At 47.5% G+C, this 19,698-nt stretch overlaps 10 protein-coding genes across 10 annotated transcripts; 4 read left to right on the plus strand and 6 right to left on the minus strand.

Annotated features, from left to right (window-relative positions):
* Nucleotides 1-987: 987 nt before the first annotated feature.
* V1508DRAFT_398793 (nucleic acid-binding protein) lies at nt 988-1,873 on the minus strand (the record flags this gene model as incomplete). Its single annotated transcript, XM_066938223.1, has 7 exons — nt 988-998; nt 1,060-1,138; nt 1,198-1,320; nt 1,374-1,477; nt 1,588-1,657; nt 1,766-1,774; nt 1,853-1,873. The coding sequence occupies 7 exons, from the start codon at nt 1,871-1,873 to the stop codon at nt 988-990; spliced, it is 417 nt and encodes a 138-aa protein (XP_066794554.1).
* A 325-nt stretch (nt 1,874-2,198) lies between these two features.
* Nucleotides 2,199-3,645, plus strand: V1508DRAFT_389317 (YIF1-domain-containing protein). Its single transcript, XM_066937886.1, has 5 exons — nt 2,199-2,700; nt 2,750-2,849; nt 2,905-3,118; nt 3,168-3,264; nt 3,324-3,645. The coding sequence occupies exons 1-5, from the start codon at nt 2,308-2,310 to the stop codon at nt 3,480-3,482; spliced, it is 963 nt and encodes a 320-aa protein (XP_066794555.1). The 5' UTR covers nt 2,199-2,307; the 3' UTR covers nt 3,483-3,645.
* Nucleotides 3,646-4,535: 890 nt separating this feature from the next.
* Nucleotides 4,536-5,303, plus strand: V1508DRAFT_405433 (uncharacterized protein; the record flags this gene model as incomplete). The annotated part of the gene is made up of 1 exon (XM_066938694.1): nt 4,536-5,303. The coding sequence occupies one exon, from the start codon at nt 4,536-4,538 to the stop codon at nt 5,301-5,303; it is 768 nt and encodes a 255-aa protein (XP_066794556.1).
* Nucleotides 5,304-6,533: 1,230 nt separating this feature from the next.
* Nucleotides 6,534-8,090, plus strand: V1508DRAFT_421474 (uncharacterized protein). Its single transcript, XM_066940887.1, has one exon. The coding sequence runs from the start codon at nt 6,744-6,746 to the stop codon at nt 7,854-7,856; it is 1,113 nt and encodes a 370-aa protein (XP_066794557.1). The 5' UTR covers nt 6,534-6,743; the 3' UTR covers nt 7,857-8,090.
* Nucleotides 8,091-8,956: 866 nt separating this feature from the next.
* On the minus strand, nt 8,957-12,314 carry V1508DRAFT_373591 (uncharacterized protein). The gene is made up of 4 exons (XM_066937540.1): nt 12,111-12,314; nt 12,027-12,052; nt 10,765-11,977; nt 8,957-10,715 (listed from the first exon to the last, which is right to left on the minus strand). Exons 1-4 carry the CDS (start codon nt 12,162-12,164, stop codon nt 9,111-9,113), a joined length of 2,898 nt encoding a protein of 965 aa, XP_066794558.1. The 5' UTR covers nt 12,165-12,314; the 3' UTR covers nt 8,957-9,110.
* A 250-nt stretch (nt 12,315-12,564) lies between these two features.
* Nucleotides 12,565-14,425, minus strand: V1508DRAFT_389327 (globin-like protein). Its single transcript, XM_066937887.1, has 5 exons — nt 13,612-14,425; nt 13,290-13,554; nt 13,120-13,173; nt 13,030-13,068; nt 12,565-12,964 (listed from the first exon to the last, which is right to left on the minus strand). The coding sequence occupies exons 1-5, from the start codon at nt 13,956-13,958 to the stop codon at nt 12,728-12,730; spliced, it is 942 nt and encodes a 313-aa protein (XP_066794559.1). The 5' UTR covers nt 13,959-14,425; the 3' UTR covers nt 12,565-12,727.
* A 747-nt stretch (nt 14,426-15,172) lies between these two features.
* V1508DRAFT_357591 (uncharacterized protein) lies at nt 15,173-15,687 on the plus strand (the record flags this gene model as incomplete). Its single annotated transcript, XM_066937033.1, has 2 exons — nt 15,173-15,446; nt 15,512-15,687. The coding sequence occupies 2 exons, from the start codon at nt 15,173-15,175 to the stop codon at nt 15,685-15,687; spliced, it is 450 nt and encodes a 149-aa protein (XP_066794560.1).
* Nucleotides 15,688-15,696: 9 nt separating this feature from the next.
* V1508DRAFT_421487 (nucleotide-diphospho-sugar transferase) lies at nt 15,697-16,850 on the minus strand. Its single transcript, XM_066940888.1, has 3 exons — nt 16,447-16,850; nt 16,189-16,395; nt 15,697-16,138 (listed from the first exon to the last, which is right to left on the minus strand). Exons 1-3 carry the CDS (start codon nt 16,732-16,734, stop codon nt 15,854-15,856), a joined length of 780 nt encoding a protein of 259 aa, XP_066794561.1. The 5' UTR covers nt 16,735-16,850; the 3' UTR covers nt 15,697-15,853.
* Nucleotides 16,851-17,487: 637 nt separating this feature from the next.
* On the minus strand, nt 17,488-18,150 carry V1508DRAFT_201074 (uncharacterized protein). Its single transcript, XM_066936200.1, has one exon. It carries the CDS (start codon nt 17,984-17,986, stop codon nt 17,567-17,569), a length of 420 nt encoding a protein of 139 aa, XP_066794562.1. The 5' UTR covers nt 17,987-18,150; the 3' UTR covers nt 17,488-17,566.
* An 888-nt stretch (nt 18,151-19,038) lies between these two features.
* V1508DRAFT_421496 (uncharacterized protein) lies at nt 19,039-19,415 on the minus strand (the record flags this gene model as incomplete). Its single annotated transcript, XM_066940889.1, is given in 2 exon segments — nt 19,039-19,118; nt 19,135-19,415. A coding segment is annotated over 1 exon segment (187 nt), but the record flags the coding sequence as incomplete, so codon positions are not given.
* Between the last annotated feature and the right edge of the window lie 283 nt (nt 19,416-19,698).

A 19,698-nucleotide genomic window follows, 5' to 3' on the forward strand; every position in this document is an offset into this window, starting at 1 on the left:
GCGGCGTTCATTGCTAAAGTGTCTAAAGGAAAATGGAGAGGGTACAGCGCGGAGTTGGATCTAAATAGCGGGACTGGGAAGTCAAAAAAGTGAAGAATATCTATGTGATGCTGAGCTCGATGATGGTCAATAATACGCGAAGGTGTAAGCATGGTACGTCCGCTGTCGCTTCGCAGGCCGCACATGCACAGACCACTCACAGTTCACCAATTCCTACCCGGGCCAGTGGGGTGCTTCATAGAATCCCCTAACCTCTATTTTCAATCCAACAATATCACGACATACATGAACTTGGTAGCACAATCTAGTTAGTAAAGATGAGTAACAATGATTAACGACTCAGTGATAAATACGCTGTTAATCTAGTATTCACAATTCATGATTGTTTGCACTCTATCTGATTACGGATAAAGACACTTCACAAGTCGCAGACTGCCAGACCAGGCCATCTTGTGACAGCAACAGCACTTGTACGAGGCCCATAACAAGAAAAGTTGCCCCTAGTAATTGCGCACTTACGGGATTGTGGCTGGATCGTATACGTATAACATGTTGGATTCACAGAGGTGCAGTCGAACGAGGGGAATGCTTCTAAAAGATAGCACCCATAATCTCCTATCTGTACTCAGAAACCCAATTGTTGCATGCAATAGAATTTATATGCGATAGTGGCCGCGACAGGGAATATGAGAGCTTTGCCGTGACACGTAAATAGTATAACGTACGTCACTCCTTGCCTGGTGATCTGAGGCACATATATCAGGCGATCGAAAAGGTCACAGCAAATCGTCCGTTGTGGCACTCGTTAATCGCCTGTATTACATTACTACATACGTGAAATCCATGAAACTAACCACTGACAAAGATCCGAATAGATAAGTTACAAAATCATTTACAAGACTTACGAAGCAAACAAAATACAAAACCCATGCGCTGTATGTAAGAATGTGACCGGCGAACGAAACAAAAACCATCAATGACGATATCTTAGATCTCGTCTACAACATGGTATGTTAGAAATTTTGACATTAATATGTGCAAGGAGAAATTGGAACATACCAATATCGAATTCGAAGTTGCATTCCTCGTCACCCTCGTGACCGTATGTGTCAGTCTCATTAATCTTAGCAGTCTCCGGCTGTAAACCAACTCGTTAGATCCTATTCCAATCCATATAGAACACACTAAATAACACACCAGCTCGCCGTAGTTCTTCAAACTTCGCGCTTCATCGGCATTGTACTTTAGAATGACGTCTCCCTGATTATCCTGGAACTCTCTGAGAGACAACAGAATAATGTCGCCCTGGTTAATCCAGACCTAAAACGGTAAATTAATATTAATGCCCCAAATAATAGAAGGTACATGCATACTTTCTTGCGCAGCTTTCCTCGAATGTGAGCCAGGCGCTTTTCGCCGTCGAAGCATAGTGCCTCAAGGCGACCGTTTCCAAGCATCTTCACGACCTGGGCGTATTCTGTTTCCATAGGATTACTGATTAGCGTGCTATTCGGATTCAACTTGTTTCACATTCAGTCGCCACCGCGGTGCAAGCGTGAATGAGATCACAAAAGATCAGGCATTTACCTTGGCCATCTTCCTTGAAAACAAGTTCTCGCTTCTCATCGTCGTTCTCATTTTTTCCCCTCCGACGATTCTAAAGTGCTGATTAGCTTGTTGCTCTTGATGGCGAGAGACTGTGTCGCGCGACTGAGATCCAATGTCTATCGTTCTGTATTTACCCGTATTGATAAATCTGACTTACTTTGCCACCCTATATCACAATTTGTTAATACAGATTTTGGAACCGTAGAATATATATAGTCGATGTCATGCAGGGATCAAGACATACCTTTCCTTTATTCTTCGGCATGCTGACGAGTGACCTGCAGTTTCACTAAAATCGGCCGCTATGGTACTGGCTTAATATACTATTTCTCCGTATGCAGAACCTGGTTGTCGAGTTCACAGCTTTGTCTGCAAAAAAAAGCTGAATGATTCGTTGTGTGACTTCAACTGAGGACAAACGTGTAGAGGACTTCGAAGAGAGATTGCAATAATAATATCCGCCAGCGTCCAAAAAAATTGTTTGATCGTGATCGTGGTATGACGTGTACGCGTGGAGCGACCAATAACATCTACCCGCACGGACATTTCAGCATGACCGTTGAAGCGGTCATCTTTCACTGACGACAATCGTACGTTTCAGACTACTAGCTCTGCAGCGACTTTTACTACCAAATATTAACAATCTCACCCACAGCAAATAGAGTCACATAAAGGAGTCGTTGAAAAGCACTTCTCAGAATGTTTCAGCAGTCACATCGACCTCCGTCGTCACCACCACTTCATCATCCTATCCCCCAGCATCCCATTCCACCAATGCGATCACCCCCTCCAGTTCAGCAACAGCAGCCATTGAATACCAATCCATACATACCACGGTCAGGGGCTTCTGAATATGGCGAAGGAGCTGGAGGTGCAGGAGAAGGTCGGTACGGCAACCTGTTCAATGACACCACCGCACAGGTGGGCCTCCAGGTCGGGCGAAATGCTATGCTTGCGGGCCAGGAATACGTCGAACAGAATTTCGGGAAATACTTCTCGGTGTCGATGCCTACACTAAAAAGTTACTTTAATGTTTCCAATAACTATGTTTTACGGAAATTGTTTTTAGTACTCTTCCCTTGGAGACACAAGGTATGTCGAAGAGTACCGCGTATATTTGGCACATCACTGATGACAGCAGCCGTGGGCAAGGCAAATGAAGCGCTCAGAGGTTTCCGGCACGATTGAAGGATATAGGGACCCTAGAGATGATATCAATGCGCCGGATATGTATATACCAGGTTAGTTGTCTGTTAATGTCTTCAATTGTGCATTACTAACACGTTGTATTTTAAGTTATGGCGTTTACTACATACATCCTGTTGTCATCCATTCTGGCTGGTATACATGGTGTTTTTCATCCTGAAATTCTGGGTTATATTGCATCAATGGCGTTTGCTATTGTTATTTTTGAAATACTCGGCTTAAAGCTAGGATGCTATCTCCTGAGTATTTCGAACGAGTCGCAGTTAATGGACTTGGTCGCATACAGCGGCTACAAATTCATTGGGTATGGTTACCCAAATTTATAAGGTGGAATTAATGCTAACGAGTGATAGTGTCATTTTGACCATGATCGCGGGCAGTTTTATTCCAGGCCTCCTAATAAAATACATTGTGTTTCTGTACACATTCTCAGCGATCGCTTTCTTTTTGGTACGTATAATTGCAGCTTTAACTCACGTTCGAATAAAATGAGTATTGACAAGTTGCAGCTGCGTTCCTTGAAGTACGTTGTCTTGCCTGAATCTACCGTAAACGCTGCAACATCGATGACCACCACTCAGCGACAACGCCAGAGGCGGATTCAGTTCTTGTTCATGTATAGCTTTTTGTGTCAGTTTGTCTTGATGTGGCTGCTTGTCAAGAGTTAATGGATCGACGAGTTAATGGATGGTATGAGTATACAGGTTGTGTTTTGATTTACAGTACAGACTCAAGCATTAGAGAATGCAATGGGGGATGGGTTGACGACGACAATGCAATGAAGATAATTTACCACCGGTGATACTGGCATGTTTTAATCTTGTATAATACAATAACTTATATGAATCTCGTACTGGTGTAATTTAGGTATTAAGCGCCATGAAAACCTTGCCCAAGGCTAGTCTGTAAATTTCGATTCTAGTATCCGATATGCTATAGAAAGAAGTCCCGTCACTGTTTACGGCTAAAGCTAACCTTAAATGTTGTGTAAAACTGAGTTAATTGATTGACGTGAACAACGAAATCGTATAATGGGAGGATTTGGGTAAGGGTTACTTCGCGTAAATGTGCTGCGTCAAATTGCCGAACCTCCCCCAATTAATGTGCAAGATGTCTACATGCGACAATAAATATGAGTTGAATGTGTGCGCCAGTATCTGACAGCCGATCCTTAGTCGGTCGGAGCCGGCGGCCGCACATTGAGCGGCGTTTCTATGTCCTTTTGTACGGCGATCACTAATCTGTAATCTTCGGGTCGCCGATATAGATAAGTGGGGGCCGAAGAAATTATCCACGTCTATTCCGGACTGGGTACCGACACCAAATCATAACGAATGCGAATCTTCGAGCAGTTTAACCGAGAAACTAGCTTTTGCAAGTGTTGGTGAGTGGGCCTCGGTCTGACGGGCTTCTGGAATTTAAGAACGGCGACTGTGACGCAATGGTTGGTCAGCGATTGTGGCTGAGAACCCGCTTCTCCTCCTCTAACAGCGACAGTTCAGCTGCGCGGGCGGAATTTCTCCATGCATAACTCGCCGATTGGCAGCCGTTTGTGTGTCACATGGCGTTGACATGAAATGATTTTCATGAATATAAAACACTACCCGCTTTCATTCGAAGGGCGAACTTCTATAGTCATCGTCACTGCACGCCTGCTTCTTATCAATCTTCTCGTCACATCAACCTGCCCGGCCTAAGTGTTCGCACAGTTTTAATAAGCAATGGCCTACCCAACACCTCTCTACGCGGTTGCCCGTGAACTAAATCCCACCATCTCGATCCTTTCGACCCCGTTCAAGCGTTCTGGTCTGTTTCAGATTGGCGCACGGTCGACATTCGTTTCTCTGCCTTCCTCGAATTCTGTCGTCGTGATCGCCCCAGTTCCATATGGTGACGAGTCGGCTGCAATTGTTGGATCTCGCGATGTCAAATTCCTTATCGCGCCAGATTCCGAGCATCATATGGCCTTGAAGTCATGGAAAGACAAGTACCCGGCCGCGAAAATCATCGGTGTCGAAGGACTCCGTGAACGCAAGGCTTCACAGGGTGTACACGTCGACCACGAAATCGGTATTGGTAACAAAGTGATATCGCCTAGTGAAGGAGGAATCGAAGATCCTGAACTCGACGAAGTTTTCAAGTTCGTGTATTTGCCCAGCCATCAAAGTAAGGAGCTCATCACGTACCATATTCCGACCAAGACTCTTATCGAGGCCGATCTCTTGTTCAATCTTCCAGCTATAGAGCAATACTCAAAGTCTCCGACCAATCCGCGATCCGGCTTGACCAAGCTTTTCAACGCGCTTCACCCGGATTCGTCGTGGCATAGACGCATGGTCAGTGCAGTGTTGAAAGACAAGCAGGGAGCGAAGACGGGACTTGGCGCGATTCAGTCGCTAGATTATGAGACTATCATTCCATGCCACGGTGACGTGATTGCCACGGATGCGAAGAAACAATTTAATACTCTGTTTTCCGGCTTTTTGTGATCTACTGCGATTTGCGTTTGTCAACGCCGACTGTTGCTTGTCACATTATGTATGCCTGGGGGGGATCGTGGCTCTATGCGGACGCAGATTTGTTTGAAATATTGTATAATGTATAATTTAGTCGACTAATACTTAGTAATATCTGTAAACCAAAACCTAATTCATCGAAAATATACGCGATGGCTCAGTCAGCGGCAAAGTAATGCACAAACGAACCACGGCAATAAAACACGTCGGAATAAATTAAGAGGCGCCCAATGAAATGTGCACCGTGAAAGCCAAAGGCAAGGCACCCCGAGGCTAGACCTGAAGCAGGCTCAGCAGGCCTGCGTCTCCACTACAGCAACCAGATAGACGTCGCTGACCAGGTTTCACTGTCCACCGCGCCGTCAGCGTGAGTGTGACGATGGGCGGTGAAGTATTGGCTGTTTTATTGCAACCTTAATCAGAATGTCCCCAACCTGCCAGATTTTATTATCAGTTGCGGCCATACCAAGAAGAAAACACAGTTCCCCGTCCGATCAACACCAGTTAAGCTTCTTTGGGCCTACTTAGTACTGCGGTGGGAGACCACGCTGGAATCGTAGGTGCTGCAATTAATTTTTTGATGGCGGTTGCGTGAAGTTCGTGCTTTTTTAAATTTCGAAAATACGTCATTGTGTAGTCCGCAGCAGTATTTATTATAAGATCTGGTCAAGCCCAACCTAAATTTTGTTGATTGGTAATAAACTATCTCCGATTGCGATACTAATGCGATTATTCTGCCCGCGATCTCGTGTGAGAGAGAAACAGGATCCAAGCTGCTCTTGGCTCGTGGAACATTATTGACCACAAACAAAAAAGAGGTAATTGACAAAAATTGAAGTGCTCCGAATACCGAATGCGGTCATTTGAGCGGACTGTAAGGTGCTGTTTTGATTACGAAAATTGTCGAAGTTGAATATCGAGGTAGTGCTTGACGGGCCTTGCCGGTTTTGCTGAAAGTTTCGTCATTATTTTACCCCCAACTGCCTCGGAAGAAATAAAGGCAAAGACAATGCCTTTCAAGCCAAAAAATGCACATCGCGCGCTCAGATTGCTTGCGTTTGCACGTATAAGGTATATCTGCAATTGTATTGCAACACATAAAACATATATGTCACCATTCATGGCTCTTTGTCGGCGAGTCGGCGAATCGGCCGTCAGATAGCCGACGCCGTGGCTACTTTCAGCCTTCAAATTCCAAACTCTGAAAGTTACCTCATCGGCCCACGGGAAAAATCGCAGCCGTGCCGACCTGTCGGAGCAAGTGTCAACAGGATAAATAGGGCGATGGCTTGCCCACTTGCTGGCTCTCGGTCCACATTGGAGGACATAATCAGCCTGTCCTAAGTTATACGACTCCGTATACTACTTAACGCACAAGTGCAACATACTCGATAGAGCAGTCAGAAGCTGGAAATGCTCGCACCTCGACCCGCCGTGTTTGGCGATTATCCTTTGCGGAAGGACGACATAGCCGGTTCTGTCGTCTGCATCGTCTGCTTCTTCGTCCTTGCGGTCACAAATATGACCATCTTCCGGCGAAATCTTGCTCGTGGGCACAAGTTTGTCCCGTCTGGTGCCATGTTCGGTCTCTGCATGGCCCGAATCGTCACGTTCTCCATGAGGCTGGCTTACACGACACATCCATCTAATGTCAATATCTCAATCGCGGCCAGCATCTTCATCGCAGCGGGCGTTGTTATCCTGTTCGTCCTGAACGTTGTGTTCTCTCAGCGCGTATTTACTGCACAACATCCGTCACTGGCATATGTCGGCTCCTTGTTCTTTAACATCATGAAGATGTACTATATCAGTATCATTGCCTTCTTGATAGTTCTCATAGTATCCACTGGTGTGTTCTATCATACCAATTCGACAGTCATGAAAGGAATCTCGCAATTTCGCAAAGTTGCGATGGTGTACTTCACCCTTGCGGCTTTTATGCCAATCCTAATCGTCACCGCCGCGTACGCGATCCCTCGGTCAGAGCGCGACAAGACCTGGCCGGTCCACTACGCGCATTGGGTTGGGAAGTACTCAGGCGTGTACAGTCCAGATCCGCGGAACATGCCTTCAGCCACTGATTTTTATTCTGAAATACGCGACGGAGACAATAGGACTCCAGTGCATGTTATTCCACCATCTGACCGCGGCGCGCGAGAGGTGTCGCTTGCTCTTATCATCGTTCCGTCTGTCATTCTCACATTCGCTACTGCGGTCCGTGCTGCGAGTAGTTTTGTGACTGCAGAGGAGATTTTCAAGCCGTGGTTTGATTACCGAGTGACGATGTACCTCTGTATCGCTCTCACGGAAATTTCAGTTGAAATTACCTGGATTATCGGTAGAGTTGACTTGCGATTTTATATTCCCGACAACGATAAGCAATGGAAAAAGTTGGCGGCAGTCGCAGGCAATGAAAAGGTCGGAGCCATGGACTTGGACGTCGACGAAGAAACTGAGGTTGAGCCAGAAAGACCGAATCGATCGTCGGTTGAAGTGGAGGTTGGTGACAAAAGTCGCCAGGGTTAATAGAGAACATTTTAGAATCTGTCGAGTTTTGGCATTGGATTGGAAGCATAGATTATAATTGTAAATAGCCGGTGTAGGAATGGGGATCACAGTGGCTCAATTCAACTACTGTTATACGAAAGCAAGGCTTCCATAGAGTACAGAAGGCTCCGGGGCATAGGAATTTTTTTGCTTGAAACCAGTTAATTACTGCAATATATACATTATCTGGGGAGGTAAAAAAGGAACAAAGGAAAACTGACTATAAACGAATCTGGCAACTAGCTTATCACTACCCTGCTGTGGGCCGACCAAAGCAGAAAGGACCGTGCAAAACAGAATATGTCACTTAAATCTGCCAATTTAGCACAGTTGCGGCCATACCAAGAAGAAAGCACAGTTCCCCGTCCGATCAACATCAGTTCAGCTTCTTTGGGCCCACTTAGTACTGCGTTAGGAGACTACGCTGGAATCGTGGGTGCCGCAATTTTTTTTTGGATTCCATTCGTTTCTCAATGAAAGAATATTATTGATATAAAATTATAACTTAAAATCCACCACCACAATCCCATTCTGTACTGCAGCGCAGAATGAAATGTGATCTGAAATATTCCCTCCTTTGGTGTCATCGCATATTCGAAGACGTAGCAAGGCAAAATGGCAATTTTCAGATGCTCACAACTGCCGCGTCTCGATCAGTCTTTCCGCTAATAGCCGACAGTAGACAACACGACAGGCAAAAAAAAGATAAAAAAATAAATGTAATTGCAGCACCTACGATTCCAGCGTGGTCTCCCACCGCAGTACTAAGTAGGCCCAAAGAAGCTTAACTGGTGTTGATCGGACGGGGAACTGTGTTTTCTTCTTGGTATGGCCGCAACTGAAAACAAACTAGCGAAGGTCACTGCTATACCTCTCATCCGCGGTTAGGGTACGGACTTCGCTGACCTACTTTAAGGCTTGTTGGCGCTAGGTGAATGACCACCTCTGTTTTCGTTTAACTTATAACTGGGCTCAGGTCCTCCACTAGTGGGTCGCGGAGGATGCCATCACAAAAGGCGCTACGTTATAACCCGAAACCAACTGCACAATGACCCAGCTGATAGTCGCATCGTCTTGTATAGGCAATGTAAAATTCTAAATATTAGCATGCTGACTTGCTACAACAATTGAATGCAGAAATATGAACCATCTGCTAAGGAAATCCCAACAACCCAAGTCCAAAGATTTATATACATATCTATGTTTAACTGCACGTGGCGGATGCACCGCCCATTATCTTAGCAATCGGTGCTCATGCTCATCCGTGTCTCCTCGCATACCACGTGTCGAACGTCTTGCCCAGTCTGTTGTTCCTATCTCCACGTTTCCGGCAGTTGTCGGAAATGAACTGCCAAGAACGCGGTCATCTTCGGCTGTCTCGTACGGATTCGTGTACGTATGGTCGTCTGCAGGGGTACGAACGGAGTCAGTGGCAGATCCATGTGACGAGAACTCAGGGGGCATGTCATAATTTGTCGGCTCGTATTCTGTCGGGAACGCCAAATTCCGTATACCGGGCGTCCTGAACGGGCCCTGAGCCAGGATGCTCTCAGACACCGGCAACGAGTCTACTCGAGCCTGATTCGGCTTTCGCGCTGCAAACAAATTCGGATGAATGGCTTCCAACGGCCGATGCTCGGGCTCGTGCTCGGATTTCACTACAGCGGATGCATCAGGCTTGTCGGATGGTTCGAAATTTGGATCTCCTGCGAATTTGACAATATCAAGCTGAGTGTCATCCACAATCTCAAATGCACCGTCTGCAATCGTCATTCGCGTGCTAGTGTATTCCTCACCAAACGATCTCCCGCGGTAAATATCCGATAAGAACGGCTCAGCTGTCTGCTTGACCATCGGCACGATCAGCCGTCTATACAATGATGGATTTCCAAATTCGACGCGCAAGTCGTTATCATTGGCTGTCTTGCCGGTGCGCCACGTCTGCAACTCATCAACCTGCGCGTCCATCATGTCGTATTTCAGCGCTCTATCGAATGTTTGCGAGCAAAATATCTTGAATGCCAGAACGGCGGGGAAAAGTGGTATCATACCCACAGCAACCTGCCAGCCGCCTTGCGTCCATGTGACGAGAAGCATGACTAGGTTACCCAGCGAACAGGCAAATAGCACGCGGTTGAACAAATCAGGCCAGAAAGCGCCGCCGCTTTCGACCTTTGTGATGAATACGTAGAGAAAAGAATACCGCTTCAAGAACGAGTCGAGAATGAAGTAAAATGCTGTGACAAGGAGCACAAGAGGCTGAATAGTCGTGAAAGAAAGGGCGATAGTGACGTAAAACAATAGCCAATTATAGTACGCGGCATACTCAAAAGCAGGAGGAGCAGTCCACCGAATCATTTGTCTCGGAGTAGGTGCGAGGAACTTGCGGGCAAACGAACGGACAATAAGACCAGACACTTGAATTAGATCCAGGACCGAACCAAAATTGACACGAATAATGTACATGACCCAGAAAGATGACACTCCAATGATTGAGTTAGAGACCTGCTTCCCGAGATCAAGGGTGTTGAATATTTCCTTTGCACTCAACGACGTTCCGGACTGCGACAGTTCAATCAGTTGTGTAACTGCCGACCAGGCCACACCGAATATTGTGAAAATAAACAGATTATTAAATATGAAAAATATATATAACTTGTGAAGGGTGTTTCGTTCTCTGTGAGATTTGGTCAAGGCACCTTGCCAGGCGGACATGCGACGCATGATAACTGGAAGAATAAGGAAAATTGCTGAAGTGACAGCGGGAGATATGAAACCTTGGATAAATGAGAACAAGCTTGGATGCTTATCCATGTATGCTCCAAACGAGTCCCAGAGCTAAATTCGTCAGGTCAAGTATCGCAGCAAGTACTAGGAACAGACTCACCACACCGATTCGTGAAATTTGAGACAAGAATGTGCCAATAAACGCGTTAGGCACGATCCACGAAACGCATAGAATGAAAAATAATAGGTTTCCGGTATGTTGCTTCTGAAGACGCTCAGGACGTGTTAGTTCGATGTTATCCCACAGAATATCTTCTCTTGGCGGGGCGGGATGTATTCGCGCGGATCCAAGGACAGTGTTGGACACATTCGCTCGGGCAACCATATGTGCGTCTGTAATCGTGGAATACGACGCAAAACCATACGGCATCTCCTTCCGACTATCGATATTCCTTCGCGCCGACACTATTTTTGCTTCCATATCTTGAATACGCCGGATCAGATAATCAATTGCATCGACCTTCCCGGCCGACGGGTTTCGATCACTCTTGTCCGGATAACACATTGGTCGAGACATGGGGATATTGTCAGGATTCTTCAGATACTTTGCTAAAATTGTTTCCAACTTTAGCACGAATTTCTCGCGTTTTGCAACCAAGCTGCCGAGGCCAGTGACATTCCTGCCGATAGACACCTGGTCGACCTTGCGCGACTCCTTTGCAGACATTAAGATCGTAGCTAGGCCGCTATTTGACCGATGTTTCTTCGCAATCTCGGTGACCAGGACTGACCTAGCGTACAATGACTGCCGGTACTCCGTGGAAGCCAAAAAACGTCGGCGAAGATGCAACACCTGGCCATACGTCCGCCACAGAAAGAAGCACACAATGCCGTCAAAGACATACGCCAACACCACGTGGGCGATCATAGGCTTCCCCGACACCAACGTCGGCGTCATCAGTAAGAACGCATCCGACGCTGATGCCGTCGACGCGTCCGGGGCACGCAGTGAAAATGCGACATTTATGGGAATGGCAACTGTAATGCCTAAAAAAGACATGCAAAGGAAAATATATGTGCACATGTGCATGAACTTGAGATAAACAACCATGTCAAGTCCCATTATATCCATGAGCTGGTGTTCGGAAATGGTGTTGATCTGACGCATCCATCCAAAAATCCCAGACTGCAGTTGGGGAGGCGATATAGTTGACATAATCGACGCCGAATCCGACGCCCTGCTCAGACGCGTCTTGGGGGCGTAGATGACTGTGTTTCGCGGCCGCAGGATGCAAAAGAGAGCAAACACAACTGCTGCGGATCCGAACGAAGTCAGCAGACCGACCCATACTGCTTTGCCAGTAAATTTTGCACTGTATTTTATGTTAGTGACGCCAGCTAGAGCCGAGTTGAAAGACATACGAGACAAATGAATTCTTGAGAAGGTCCTGGTAATGAGCAGACGTTAGACAAGCTCACCAAGGTCATCATCAGCCCTGAACTCACCAAGAGGAGCTGGCTCTTGTCCGCCGAGTTGTCACGAATACTTAATACATTCATGTCATCGATTGAAAATGTGCGTAGTAGTGGAGTCCCGGTCTGCAGAGGGCAGTCATAAGGTCCGACAATTTTCGGGACGGGAAAGGAGAGAAGGAGACAGACCTTGTGGGCATATTGATGCACACGAGTGCCGACGCGGCTGCACAGGGCCCCCGGCCCCTCGGGTCCAAACGGCCTCATCGACAGTGTGTCAGTATATTCATTTGCGGCAACTTTGTGACTACCAGTAGACAGTGCATTGAAATTACTTTGGGATTTACTATTCGTAGACACCATTCAGAGGCGCCGCATTGTCCAGGGGCTTTGAGCTAATTTCAAAACAGCTCGTGCACTTCTCGCTTACCTTGCCCTGGTAAAATATCCATTTATAGATATGCACCAGTAGTCATCCACTGGATTGAAGCTACATTATTTGAATATATTATTATATACACAGTCAGAGAGACATAAATTCCACTAAATCTATACCGAACGAGCACAAAATAATCAAGCAAGAGCACACCACCATTTTTAACCGATAGCGCCGGCACAAGCAATAACATAAGACGTTTGACAAAATACAATTACATTATAGTACATGAACTTCTACCTGTGCGGTTGCTATTAACCGGTTGTTCTGTTCTGCCTGGGACTTGGTGGCGGACTAAGGTCCTCTGGTCTGGGACTTTCGAAGTCCTCTTCGCTGGGGCTGGTGCTGGTGCTGGCGTAGGTACACCCTCCGCTGGGGCAGGAGGGACCAGCGTTGACGGCTCCGCGTCGTCAATCCCTGCCGCAATCATCTTGCTGGCCAGGTACGAGTACTGTTATTTCACATATTAGATATTTTGCTGCCAAGGTCGAAAACGCAATATGAGATTATCCTTACAATCTTGACCCAACTGGTCTCTATTTGCGGTGTAAAGCGCTAGGCTGCATTTAGTGACGTTAAGGAATGAGACGAAATTTCTGAACCTACCTCCCCCAACCGATCCCGCATGGTCTGAATGAACACTACGCCCAGAAGCTCGAACTATACATAAATCAGTCAAGGCTTCAATAAACGCAAAGTTGTTCCTCTCACGCAGCCTGCTGGATACCGAGGCATATCGCGATACTAGAGCAACCAAAACAAGCATCCTAACTTACGTGCTCGGGTTCGATGCCAATGACGAAAGTGTGGCGGCGTCCCATCCGCAGCAGAATCTCATCGAGCGCGTCGATACTCTCGAGCATGGCCAGCGCAGCCTGGAACAAGCCAGAGATAGCCGCAGATTGCCGACCGATGTCGGGGAACATGAACTCGAGATCTGGACGAACAGCAAATAGATTCTGATAGAACTGATTGCAGAACAAACTTGCTGGCGAACCGGAACTGGCAGCCACAGTGTTTGCCGGCGACAGGCCGATGGTTCTGGACAGACGTTAGAGCTGATTCTCATCTCTATCAGGAACAGGGCGGCAGGCTCACTCTTTCCATGACTCTTTGACGGCTACAGCATCCTCAGGCGTAAGATGGATCTTGATGTCCTTGAAGGTAGGACGCCTGTGGACAGCAGATGATGCGACTGATGTGGCACTCGTGGATGCATCCGAGCCCGCAGAGACTGCAGAGTGGGAGGACGTAGTCGTGGAGGACGAGCTTCGTGTGTAAGTGCTTGCAGACGGAGAGGAGGGAACTTCTTGTCGCGATGGAGGAGGAATAGTGGAAATGGTAGGCTGACGGGCATGGTGAGCCCGAAGGGACTTGGGAGGAACTGTCGTTGCCTCTTTGGAGGTCTTGGCCTTTGACCTGAACTTACGGAACAAGCCGACCATTGCGGTATGTGATATGAATGCCCACTTGAACGATTAGTATGTATAGGGCAGAGTAGAGCGGAGAGTGGGTGGTATACATTTATATATACGGACAGCGGTTGTGGCTGCGGTCCAAGCTCCGGGAGGTGCAGATGCCCAGATAAAAAATTCGATGAGACCAGCCGAGAGAGCGCGCGCAGATATCATGGTATATACTGCCATCTTTTGCACTAAATGACGACCACGGCGCAGACAATTACCATGATCTGCTTATCTATAATTAGTTGGGTCCATTTCGTTGTTCTGCAGTTGTTTTCACAGAGCTTTTGTGTTGGCTGTGGTCATTGCCAAAAGAGGAAAACTTATTAACTGGGGATCCGGCGGGCACGCCTACCGCCATCCACCGCACTATGCAAGTAACAGCAAGCCCATGGACAGTCGCTGGTCTTTCAGGTGGCTATCCAACAAATGGGATGTCAATGTCCCTAGGGACCTACGCCGTGAAGAATGACGGCACTGTACTCATCACATTACGGATCGTGAAAAAACAGCTGATCACACAGAATCGCTGTATGCATTGCAGGGCGCATATCAAAAAAGGTTGGGTCGTCTAGGTGAAGTGGTCGGAGTGGGGAGCCTGTTGAATGCAGGGATGCAGGTTAGTGCCTGCCCCTTACTTCCGCCGTTAGGTCACTTCGAGCTGTCTGATTAGTGAGTGCTACTACAGTCTCGTTAGTGAAAGTTGAACCAGCCAGAAACTGTCTCGAAAATCTACCGGCAGCTACATTACTTTTAATTATATGAACTGATTATGGTAATGTTAGTGCGTTATCTGACATGTATGAGGCAATTCCTTCTTGGCGGCTCCGTGTGCCACTGTAATCAAGACTTGCGCCAGTCACACCGCTGTTTTTGCTATGAGCCTAGAACAGTTCTCAATGAATTGCGAATCTTCGTGTATCGAGTCGCGACAGCGCCTTGCAACCTAGTCAGTTGTAATTCCAGTCTACATCGGCAGTCTAGTGCCAATTTTATTCAGTACTAATAAGAGCAGGGCTGGCTTTGGAGACCCTTAGGGAGTGGGCTTGTACCGCAGCCGCACGCCGCCGTCACATGAACGGGCTCCCCGCCCACAATTCGTGTCGCTGCTCTTTGCCGCAAATCAGACTGACCTCCGACAACAACACATCAATCCCAAACGCTTGCCTGTGAGTGGTCATGTCCCCATTGTCACCATGGTAAAGCCCGAAGGCGCGCAACTACAAGATCCCTCCCCATCGACTGCGCCGCCTGTCAAACGTGCGCGTTGGGCCCTCTCTGTCACGCCTGTGCCGAAAAGCCAGAAACCCCCCGGCGAGCTGCTCACTCTCGAAGAAAAGAAAGCTAATCATATTGCTTCAGAGCAGAAGCGGCGGCAGGCAATTCGCGAGGGCTTTGATCGACTTACTGAAGTTGTGCCTGGTCTTACTCGCAGTCAGGGACGCAGCGAGGCCATCGTTCTGCAGAAAAGTACGCTCTGTTGACTCTTGAGTGATGTTGACTTTTGTATAAGAGTGCTAATCAGTCCATCTTAGCTCTTGCATTTTTGAAAAGTGAGCTTGAAGAGCATCGAAATCTTGTCCAGCGGATTGCAGAGCTAGGCGGTGTGGTTCCGCCCGATTTGGAGCAACAGCATATGAACGAATATGAGCAAGACATCGAAGACGATCCCTCAGATGTGGACGACGACCACCAGCTCTCCCCTATCTAGTACTGTATTCGCTTCATGAAAAATGTATATTATATATATTCAGGAGGACACGGCGTTATCAGCGGTTGTAAATTTTCTGTAGTCTTCCCCTTGTCGTAGACATCTTGTTCTAATTAATGGATTGATTGATTTGCAAATTGCCCACTAGAGTATTATAATACACAAATTATAGTACAAGGGACACCAAATACACAAGTGACAATACGGCAAGCACTGCCAACAGTAACAAAACCAGCACACACGTGACTGCACCAAACTTATAAAAGTACAATTCCTTCAATTGGTCGAGGTAGTATACCATCACCTTGCCCGTCAGCTTCGATTCACCCACGGTTCGTACCCCGAACGAAAATGGGACTTCCGCTATGGAGGTGGTTGGGATTTCGGTTTTGATAAGAAGGTCGAGCGCAATCTTGAATCCTTGCGCGTTCACATTCTTCGCTTTGAGAACCTATATTCATTAAATTCCGCCCAGCCATGCAACAACACAAATGTACCTACGTAATCCTTTTGTATTCCAAAAAATCCGCTCATAGGATCACTGACCGTCGTGAGTGGTCGCGCTAGCATTCGCGCACCGGCAGAAATAACACGTCTGATCAACGGCCAATCTTTATCCATTGACACCTCTGGCGAATATCTCGTTCCCAGCACAAACGCATTCGACTTTAACGCATGAAAAAAAGCCGGCACACGTTCTGGCGGATGCTACACCAGTCAGTCATCCTTCTCAAACGTGTATTCCAACTTAGAACGCACCTGAAGATCCGCATCCATGCATACCAAATACTTCCCCTGTGCATCCATAAACCCTCTGATAACGGCAGAACTCAAACCTCGCTCTTTCGTACGCACAATAATATCGACATTGTACCCTTCCGCCTTGAGTTTCTCGACCTCCTCGACCGACCCGTCTTGACTGTTGTCGTCCACGAAGATGAGTTCCGCATTCTTTGGCTCATCTAGTGCTGCAAATAGACGGGTTGTCAGGGGACGGATGTTAGCGTGCTCGTGATACGCTGGAACGATGACGGAAAAATCGACCATTGCGTTGCTGTTGAAAGATTTGTGAAGTAGGAGATGTCGTAAGGATGAAGGTAATGCGACAAGGAGTGCATAGGCGCTAATCCACGTCGCGTTTTGTGCGGCTGAGACCGTACCGGCATCTAGGGATCGGGACCGAAGAGGGGCTTGCGATAGGTCGAACCAGAAACCGGTTTCAAAAACCGGTTCGGTCTGTGATTTATTTTGACCTGCCCGGTCTACAATATTCGAATCGCTAAGGACCGGTTGGCTCGATTTTGTAAGAAACCCCAGAAAGGTAGAAAGCTATTGATATGCTCGTCATATCATATATAGGTGGGCATTGCTAGTGTCGACTTCCTTCGTTAAACCAACACTCATTGCTAATCATAGTTTTCTGGATTGGTTTCAGTCTCGTGGTTCCTTGCAGAACCCCTGTTGAAATTTAATCCTATCCTGTTTCCCCTCTCCAGTTCTATTTTAGTTTACTACCATCAGCGGCGAATTTGCGAGACTATCACATCGTGTAGTGATAATCATTATGCAAGCTCCAATTTACTCATTTACATCAAACGCACCATCGTAGAACATTGATTGCTGTTTTGGCTGATCACCCGTTCCATAAGATTTAGAGTCAGAACTGATGCAGCAAGCTGAGATCGTCGGAAACGTGTGCGGAGCTTCGTACACTAGATGCTGCATGGCCATGCCCAGTGTAGGTGTGTAGACACCGCTAGAATATTGAGGTCAAATTTTCAGAAGACTAAAATAAAAGCATCAGTCGTTACCTATTCTGTGTAATAACTCTTTTGGGCTGGACAATCGATACAGCAATATTTACAATAAGCAGGCCGGGTTACGATCGAGGCAGACTGTGAGCCTGGACTGATGCAAGATCGCCCTCTAGATCCCTTGGACGTGGGTACAACGTCCGGGCAAGAGTCAATAGGGAGAGCATGATGGCGGCCGGAACTGCCAGTGCAGCGAATGCGAGCTGATAGTTTTGATGTCCAACCGTCAGGGACAACGCGACAAATAGCGGCCCACAAAGGGCTCCGAATTGGTCTAGCGCCTCGTGCACTCCAAATGTCCAACCATAGCCCATCTGCTTAGCAGCGTGGGAGAGCATAGCGTCGCGCGGTGGGTTACGCGTGGCTTTGCCCACTCGCTCGAGGATACTCAGTAATGCGACGAGTCGCCAGTCCTTGGCCAATGCCAACAAAGGCACAACGGTCATCTGCATGGTGTAGCCGCAGATAATAATTGGCCAGTACATTCCAGTCCGATCTGCAGCCCTGCCAGAGAACAAACGCAAGCCGTAGCCAAGCAATTCGCCGAACCCTGTTCTTGTGCGTTTTCGCCTTGTTGGTTGTGTGGTCGTTTTTGGTTTAGGCTCGGATGAGGGTCGATTAAAGAGGGCCGATAATCGCCGAGTCCTCTACTTAATTCGCTACCAGCCTGATGCCGTACTGCCACATCTTCACACCCGCGGTCTACACATTCTCTTTAATTCAACAGCAACTGGCCATATCAACATTTGGAGCTACAGCATTTGGAGGTCAGTTTGCCTCTGACAGCACTGTTATTAAGGACATGGAAACTAGCTAAGGATAGATTTGGTCCGCGTTGACCTTCTTCTGCTCAGTAAAGTACTTCAACATGATGTTTTTGCATGCGTTGAAATCGCGGTCAAAGATCGAAGTGCACCTCTTGCACTCAAACACCTTGGATCGCCCCAATTTGTGATTCACCCACCCACAACAGGAGCAGGTCTTGGAGGTCCACTCCTCCTCAACTTCCACCACTTGCGTTTGCTCAAACAGCTCTGCCTTCATGACAGTTCGACCAAAGAACGCACAGTGGCCAAGGGTGGCCATACATGCCTTGGACTTCCTGTTGAGCTTCCGGCACGTGTGGAAATTGAGCTTCGGGAGAAACACACGGTCGTAATTGGAACACAGAAACGCCGCTGCCTTCTTGTGCATGTCCTCGACCAGGCGATCGATCCTCTCACCCAGCCGGATATATGCCCTGCGAAGGTTTTGGCGTTTCTTGTGGTCGCGAAGAGCTGCCAGCCGACTTTGCAACTTTCGCCGGCGATGCAGCAGCTTTGAAACCCTCACGACAGCAACTTTCCCCATCTCTACTACGTTCTCGTTGGAGTCGTAGCCCGTCAAAAAGGTACGGACACCGGGATCTATAAACACAAAATTGCCCAGTGTCGCGCCATTTCCCTTGTCTTTCTTGGCTCGCCTGGGGACTATGAGAAAGTAGTGACCCAATCGTGTCCTCAAGAGCCTTGAATCTGTCTCCAAAGTCTTGGGCAGTTGCTCTGCAGCAGCCATATTCGATGGCGAGAAGATAGATGAATAAAAACCAAACTTAGAATTCCATTTCTTCTTCAACACACTGAGGCTCTGAGTTTGAGCCATTTTCGACCTGAACTTCAAAGTAAATGGCTTCTTAGCGTTCTTATATTTTGCCATGTTACTCTTATAATTCTTCATGAAGTCCCTAATCGCCTCATCCTTCAAATCGTACGCATATTCGTCCAACCACTTCTCTGTTTCATTCAATGTATTCGTTTTGCTGTTCAGTAGAACGGCACGCAGTTCTTTCTGCGACGGTTTCATGCCGCCTCGTATCAGCATTACACATTTGTTATATATGTAGCGCTGGGCCCCGAACCACTGCCTCAGAGTTTCCTTCTGTGCCGTGGTCGGAAAGACGCGTATTTTGCGGACGCGCATTTTGTTGGCATCGTCGTCGCCGTCTGTACGCTGCTGGTCTTCGGATGTATTCAGCGACGGCAAGAAGGACTTCCCAGAATTTGGAGTTGGCGTACTGGTCTGTGGATGGACCTGGATTGAGAACCATGAGTCCGAATCCACGTTCCTGGAAGCTCCACTGTCGGAAATTCCGGACACCAATGACCACTCTTGGGACAGCTCCCGCGTAACTTCTGTCCAAAACTGCTTGCGCTGGTCA

Source organism: Lipomyces doorenjongii, assembly GCF_038497915.1.
Source record: "Lipomyces doorenjongii strain NRRL Y-27504 unplaced genomic scaffold V1508scaffold_43, whole genome shotgun sequence".
NCBI classification, from domain to species: domain Eukaryota; kingdom Fungi; phylum Ascomycota; class Lipomycetes; order Lipomycetales; family Lipomycetaceae; genus Lipomyces; species Lipomyces doorenjongii.

Excerpts from the sequence above, each read along its gene's own strand:
- V1508DRAFT_389317 (XM_066937886.1), top strand. The coding sequence starts at position 2,308 with ATGTTTCAGCAGTCACATCGACCTCCGTCGTCACCACCACTTCATCAT. Across the intron at positions 2,850-2,904 it reads GCCGGATATGTATATACCAG|TTATGGCGTTTACTACATAC; the intron begins GTTAGTTGTCTG and ends TTGTATTTTAAG. Across the intron at positions 3,119-3,167 it reads AGCGGCTACAAATTCATTGG|TGTCATTTTGACCATGATCG; the intron begins GTATGGTTACCC and ends AACGAGTGATAG.
- V1508DRAFT_421474 (XM_066940887.1), top strand. The coding sequence starts at position 6,744 with ATGCTCGCACCTCGACCCGCCGTGTTTGGCGATTATCCTTTGCGGAAG.
- V1508DRAFT_373591 (XM_066937540.1), bottom strand. The coding sequence starts at position 12,164 with ATGAATGTATTAAGTATTCGTGACAACTCGGCGGACAAGAGCCAGCTC. Across the intron at positions 12,053-12,110 it reads ACAAGAGCCAGCTCCTCTTG|GACCTTCTCAAGAATTCATT; the intron begins GTGAGTTCAGGG and ends GCTCATTACCAG. Across the intron at positions 10,716-10,764 it reads AAATTTCACGAATCGGTGTG|CTCTGGGACTCGTTTGGAGC; the intron begins GTGAGTCTGTTC and ends TGACGAATTTAG.
- V1508DRAFT_389327 (XM_066937887.1), bottom strand. The coding sequence starts at position 13,958 with ATGGTCGGCTTGTTCCGTAAGTTCAGGTCAAAGGCCAAGACCTCCAAA. Across the intron at positions 13,069-13,119 it reads TGCGGGATCGGTTGGGGGAG|CGCTTTACACCGCAAATAGA; the intron begins GTAGGTTCAGAA and ends AATGCAGCCTAG. Across the intron at positions 12,965-13,029 it reads AGACCAGTTGGGTCAAGATT|TACTCGTACCTGGCCAGCAA; the intron begins GTAAGGATAATC and ends GTGAAATAACAG.
- V1508DRAFT_421487 (XM_066940888.1), bottom strand. The coding sequence starts at position 16,734 with ATGGTCGATTTTTCCGTCATCGTTCCAGCGTATCACGAGCACGCTAAC. Across the intron at positions 16,396-16,446 it reads GCATGGATGCGGATCTTCAG|CATCCGCCAGAACGTGTGCC; the intron begins GTGCGTTCTAAG and ends TGACTGGTGTAG. Across the intron at positions 16,139-16,188 it reads TTGGAATACAAAAGGATTAC|GTTCTCAAAGCGAAGAATGT; the intron begins GTAGGTACATTT and ends TAATGAATATAG.
- V1508DRAFT_201074 (XM_066936200.1), bottom strand. The coding sequence starts at position 17,986 with ATGTACTGGCCAATTATTATCTGCGGCTACACCATGCAGATGACCGTT.